The 5,927-nt window shown below is 47.9% G+C and overlaps 2 protein-coding genes across 2 annotated transcripts in view; both read right to left on the bottom strand.

Moving 5' to 3' along the window:
* Positions 1-2,797, bottom strand: part of Pmar_PMAR003222 (hypothetical protein) — a gene marked incomplete at both ends in the record, with an annotated part of 3,267 nt that extends 470 nt beyond the window's left edge. The window contains 7 exons of the mRNA XM_002770887.1: positions 68-190; positions 367-469; positions 692-861; positions 1,224-1,371; positions 1,714-1,971; positions 2,242-2,385; positions 2,660-2,797. Of these exons, the coding sequence (XP_002770933.1) occupies positions 68-190; positions 367-469; positions 692-861; positions 1,224-1,371; positions 1,714-1,971; positions 2,242-2,385; positions 2,660-2,797 (1,084 nt within the window). The remainder of the gene's footprint in view (positions 1-67; positions 191-366; positions 470-691; positions 862-1,223; positions 1,372-1,713; positions 1,972-2,241; positions 2,386-2,659) is intronic.
* A 2,414-nt stretch (positions 2,798-5,211) lies between these two features.
* On the bottom strand, positions 5,212-5,787 carry Pmar_PMAR003223 (hypothetical protein; the record flags this gene model as incomplete). Its single annotated transcript, XM_002770888.1, has 3 exons — positions 5,212-5,335; positions 5,380-5,458; positions 5,658-5,787. 3 exons carry the CDS (start codon positions 5,785-5,787, stop codon positions 5,212-5,214), a joined length of 333 nt encoding a protein of 110 aa, XP_002770934.1.
* Between the last annotated feature and the right edge of the window lie 140 nt (positions 5,788-5,927).

A 5,927-nucleotide genomic window follows, 5' to 3' on the forward strand; every position in this document is an offset into this window, starting at 1 on the left:
TCCATTAAACGTCATGGAGTGATCCAGTGATAAGAGCAACTCATGCAAGAGAATACGCCTCCCCTACCTAGTTCAATTGGCTGACCACATTGCCCGTCCGGTTCTATAGTTATCAGTGGTGGCGTTTTCGAGGGTGGGGCTGCCCATGCCTCCGATGGATTCAGGTCTGCCAATGCTGGACAATCCGGACCTGATTACCACTCCTTCTTGAATTCACATGAGATCAAACCATAGCATACCATTTGCTGCAGTAGAATGCTCAGAGAGGACAAATAGCTGGACTACGAAGGCGAAGCGAGGAACTAGGGCCAGTATACAACCTGACTCGACTGCTTCCACCGAAGCCCTTTTGCCTGGGACCCTTACCCTGACCACATGCATAGCCAGGGGACCAGTGTACCGACTTGGGGCTGGTACTCATCACAGAGTAATGCTGTTGTAATAGGGTGAGGATATCCGCTTGGGTAGACTGAGAGAGGCCCTCAAGGGTCGCGGTACGGTTGAGGAGTGTTGGAGGAATATATGTTCGCTTTCATCAGGTGAACTCGGGAATTTTCTCACTCACTATAGAAGTTTTCGGGTAGAAGTGTACAGAAATCAACGAGAATTCCCCAAAATTTCCTCAGAATTTTCATATTGTGGCCAACACATGTGCATATTTTCCCCTCACACTGCTGTCAAATACCCTTACCGAGTTCTCGCCCGCAACACGTTGAACATCGCCAACCCACAAGTCCTGAACCCCAGCAGGTCCTCCACACTGACCGAGTAGATTGGAGGCCCCCAGGGGTATACCAGGGGCACTACTGTTGCTCCCCGTAGAGCCTCTCTGATGGGGACGAGAGGGACTCAAGTCATCGGCTGAATAAACCAACAACAACAAATCGCAAATGGAGAATTGTCGCTGAACTGAATCATTAACGATGTACATTTGATACTATGCAAATGTGAAGAATGTGCATTTTCTATTCCGGGATTAATGATAGTGAACAACTTTGTCGCTATCATAGTCTCGAAAGGTTACTTTTATCACACCACATGTTCATAGCAATGTTTACATTGTTTCTGCGATATAGTTTCAGATCGATTCTCATCAATCAAACGCAGCCTCCCATGCACTGTAGTAGAGATCCGACCGACACCATCACGATGGCAAATTTCAGAGCACGTTCTTCCACCTCACCAGAAAGCTATACAGATTACCCTATGACTCCCAACACTACCTTCCGAGTTTTCTGGTACCAATCCACTGGCATCATCATCATCAGAGGATGACGATTCAGGTTCTGATTCCATGTGGAAATCAGAATCATCATCATCATCCTCCTCAGACTCCGAATCACTCCTCACAATACTACGCCTCTTCTTGGCCTACATGTAAACACACACATGACGATGAGTAATATCATAAGGCCAATACACACTATCGAATTCATATAACGGAGAAACGTGTCGAGCAATACTGGTGTTTATATAACCCCTGATATGAAAGAAAACATTCCACATTTCACTTCGCGAAAAATACATCGATACAGTTACTCACGCGTAAAACACATATCACGTTTCACGTGATATTGCATGACTCTTGCTGTGTGATCCCCGAAGTGGTTTCGTGACTTCACTTCATACCGTGCTTTTACGCCACTTCGCGTAAAACGGATGAAACTCCATCAATGACGATCAGACAAGAGCCCCCTGGTCGCCCGAGATTACTTTGCTTTTCGGCTGCTGGGCATTCCTCTTCGTAGACGCAGACTTCTTCCTACTATTCGTTGACTTCTTATCAGTTTTCTTCTTCCTCTTGCTCTGTCCTCCTGCTGTAGATACCCTCTTCACCGGCTCAGGATGGTCCCTAGACCTATTGGTCGCCGCCTTAATGCCTCCTTCCAGCAACGCCATAGCCTTCAACTTCACTTCCTTGTCGGAGCCTCTTCGACGAGATAACAACTTTGCAGCATGGAACTCCTCCTCCTATAATAACAATCACTCTGATGACGAATTTGGGTACAAGTCTTCAAGAAATTCTACAAAAAAAATTCCAGTGAGTATACACACTCTATCACTCAAGCTACTATCAGCGCGGTCCGCGCCATATAATCATTGGAGTTTCACCCTAGTGATATGAAAAACACATGTTTCACGACTACTGCATATCACTGCGTTTTCACACAGTATTTGGCCACTTCACGTAAAACGGATTGTGAAACTCCATTATGCGACATATCCTCACGGAAGTATTACCCCATTTTCCAATTTTAATCTCTTAGCTTGAAATTCCCCACCAGTAATCTGCCTTGAAGGAGTTATTTGTCCTTTCAAGAGTCGTACCGGACCAGTCACCCCTGCAGCCGCTAGTGCTGATCGAGTCGTCCCTTCTAAGAAAGCCTACACAAGGGGGAAAATTTATTCACACGCTAAATGAATACGATATGTACATCCTCCAAAAAAGCATGGAATCGAATATAGACCCATAGCAAGGGAATTGTAAACTGTACGTCTTCGAAGACACAACGCCGTCTCTTGTACGCCTGCCTCAGTAACCTGTTATTACTACAGGAGTACACTAACTAAAACTATAAGTGCTTTGATTTTTATAAGTCTTCAACACATACTTTTGAGCGTACGATTTTGCGTAGGATACCCCCCTCATTGTTACTACCGTAGCATCCAATACATAGACCACCTTCTCAGTAGCGACCGCTACATAGTCATCCACCGACCAGCTCGCCACCGGGCCTATCGAAGTCACTAGATATGGTAGTGTCGTAATCTGTAGCCACTCCTCATCTGTGCTCATTTCTAGTGAGCCAATGAAATACTGAGAACCCCATCCATAGAGTGGCAACTGCTTAACACAAAACTCACTGCTTCCCCAATCTTACTTGTCATCTAGACTTTAACGTTTTTAAGCAAAGTATACTATACCCCGACGACGAGGTTCTACGACGTAAAATCTACGCTACTTATGGTACTACTCCTATCCTCATCATCATCAACGCCGTTCACCACCACCGCCACTCTGTCGAAGTACAGATTGCATCGCTGCGCCAAACATACTCCTAGGGCCACCCCCGCCACCTCCCATACGCCCCCCTGGTCGCCCTCTATTCTCGTGACGTACGGTGAGACCAGGAGGAGGTGGAAACGACTTCGGCCGATGCATCGTCCTATGACTAGCTTTAGCTGCCCTCGGTATTATGCCCGGTGGAGGGGGCGGGAACGATGGCATCGGACTGTCGCTACTACTGCTCGGTGGTGACAATTTCTCCACCCCCAGCATGGACCTATTCCCTCCCTGCTCCCCTTCCCGGTGGCGATGATGATGATGCTGCTGCTGCTCTCGTATCGGAGCTGCTGCTGCTGCATCCAAGGCGTTCCGCGGCCCACCCGTATCAAAGGCATTCCGCGGACCACTCGTCCTCGGTCGTCGCGCGGCATGAAGTCGGAAACTTGAAGCCGGAGATCCCGACCTGAAAGCACAACACTAATATGATGACTACAATCGAGGAAATACATTGTATATGAAAAACACAGAGAAAATCTTGAAATTGAAACTTCAAGATTGTCAAACCAGCTCGGTTTCCGAACGACAACCCCACACGTATTTCTACGACATTCGTTTAACTCCTCCCTCCCTTCCTACCTCTCCCGACCACGCAACCCTTTACCAAAAGCCCTTGTAGATCTCTCGAGCGATGCAGAGGGCATAGTAGCAGCACTCCTCGAACTGCTATACGCTGCCTCAGCAGCAGCCGCCCGAGCCATAGTCCCAACCGCCTCGACATCGACCACCCTCCTTCGGCCGATCCTCATTCCTTCATTCCTCCTATCCCGAACTGATAGCCGTGCTCTTGGAGATATGTCCAAATCATCAGCCATCATAACATCATCCCGGGACTCCCTCTCAAGTGGTTCACTGATATCAGACTTCACCGAAGACTCCCGGGATCTCGGTGAATCTCTAGAGCGCCTCTCTGTCCTCCGCCGTTTATCAGAGTCGGTCCGGTCCACTCGTCGATTCCGACTTGAGCTCCCGACCGGGCGTTTTGAATTACTCCCCAAAATCTGCTGCTGCTGCTCCTCACGCGGGGAGGACCGCTGTTGCCATTCAGTTGGGGTTCTAAAGACTTGGTCATTGGGGGTTGTTGACTTGCTAGGAGGGTGAGGAGGCGCCCACGGGCTCGTATTCAACGGCCGTAAACCCTCTGTGCTTCCCTTCACGAGGCCAGTCTGTGTCGGCGGAGATGCAGTCACCGCGGCCGCTTTCGCCTTCGCCTGAATGCACAAGTAGTAAGGAGTATTATTCGAAATAATATTTAGGATCCCCAAAATTAATGGAATTTCACAGGCCGTGACATCAGAAACATATTTCACGACTACTGCATATCACCGCGAATATTGCGGTTTTCACAGAGTATTACGCCACTCCACGTAAAACGGGTTATGAAACTCCGATATTAAACTAGAGTTGAATAATATCAAAGGTTGTCAATATCAGAAAATAATCTACCACTTCAAAAGCCTTACTTGAAATCCTGCTAACTTCTCCTTCAGAGCGGCCATACTAGCCTCTGTTCGGCTCGGGGTGCCGGAAGGGGACTTGCCCCCACCACTTGCCGTGACTGCCCTCGGCGTTGCTTTACTCTACACCAAGATGGATAAAGGTATGAAGGATGATCCCTTCTTACCGTAGCAGGGGTGACACTCCCTGGTGTCACAGGGGTAGAAATACTACCCTTCCTGTTCGGTGTCACCATCCCCTTTAGTAGTAACATAGACCCAGATGTTGGGCGATACGAAGACGGTACTGAATTCACATGAGAGAGATCAGAAGCAACTACGGAAGCTACCATCTTCCAGTGGTTTTATCGTAACATACACGCACTTACATCTCTTCCTTCTCGTAAAAGGTCCTATCTTGCCCTCTGGAGGGGTGCCCTGACCGCTAGCATCAGGTTGGCCATTAAGACTAGGCCGTCCAATATCGTAGGACAACAGCTCTGAGGTGTAGTAAGTAAATCTGTTCTTCATCCAGGGCGGACAGAGAACCTATTATAAACCACCAGCATTTTGCAGTGTAGGAGTAAATGTTTGCTTTCCTCGACTGAGCCCATGAGTTTTCTCACTACATTATGGAAATTCATAATTTCTCGAATTTTTTCCTCATATTTTCCATATTTTTACCAACACATGTAGTTGACCATGTGCATACTATGACGAGACGATCTCATGCACTACCTCCGGTGGTGCCCACAGCCCCAGCTCCTCATCTCCGTCATCTGTGATGAGTACATCTTCGGGTACTTCAAACTCCAAGGAATTCCAATCTATACACCTAGACCGCCGAAAATTATATCTACTCTCTAGTATAGTCCTTACACTCCATCAGAATATCCAAACCGGAACGACCAATCCTCCTTCCTCTTCCCTCGAGTAAGCATCTCTACTGAGCCAGGAACTAAACAGGAACACTCCCTGAGAATATTAGCTCGCACTGGGTTCATATAAAATTTGAGTTCTAGCCGTGTACGCCCTCATCCCTAGTGTTACCTCGAAGCTCAGTATGTCATCCCCAGTTTCCGGATCATAACCATCTCCCCACGGTCCTGATAATAACACCAGTACGACAGCTGTGAGGGTAAGAACCTTCACAGTACTTGCTTTAACAGCATCCACATCGAAGCGAGGTTTCAGGTCGACCACGGGCGCCTTGTCACCCGAGTAAAGTCCCCCAGCAGTTACGAACTCCTGACAAGCACTCACTCTTGAGGTACCGGACGAGCTCATCATCTCTCTAGCAGACCAGCGTAGTGCGTCGCGCATGTTGTGGTATTGTAGGCGAATACGAGCGGAAAATATACAGGGTGGCCCAAATGAGATGTGCTATTGTCTGTAACTTGCATAATTCACCGAATTTCTCAGTGAGA

Source organism: Perkinsus marinus (genome assembly GCF_000006405.1).
Source record: "Perkinsus marinus ATCC 50983 genomic scaffold scf_1104296964226, whole genome shotgun sequence".
NCBI classification, from domain to species: Eukaryota; Perkinsozoa; order Perkinsida; family Perkinsidae; genus Perkinsus; species Perkinsus marinus.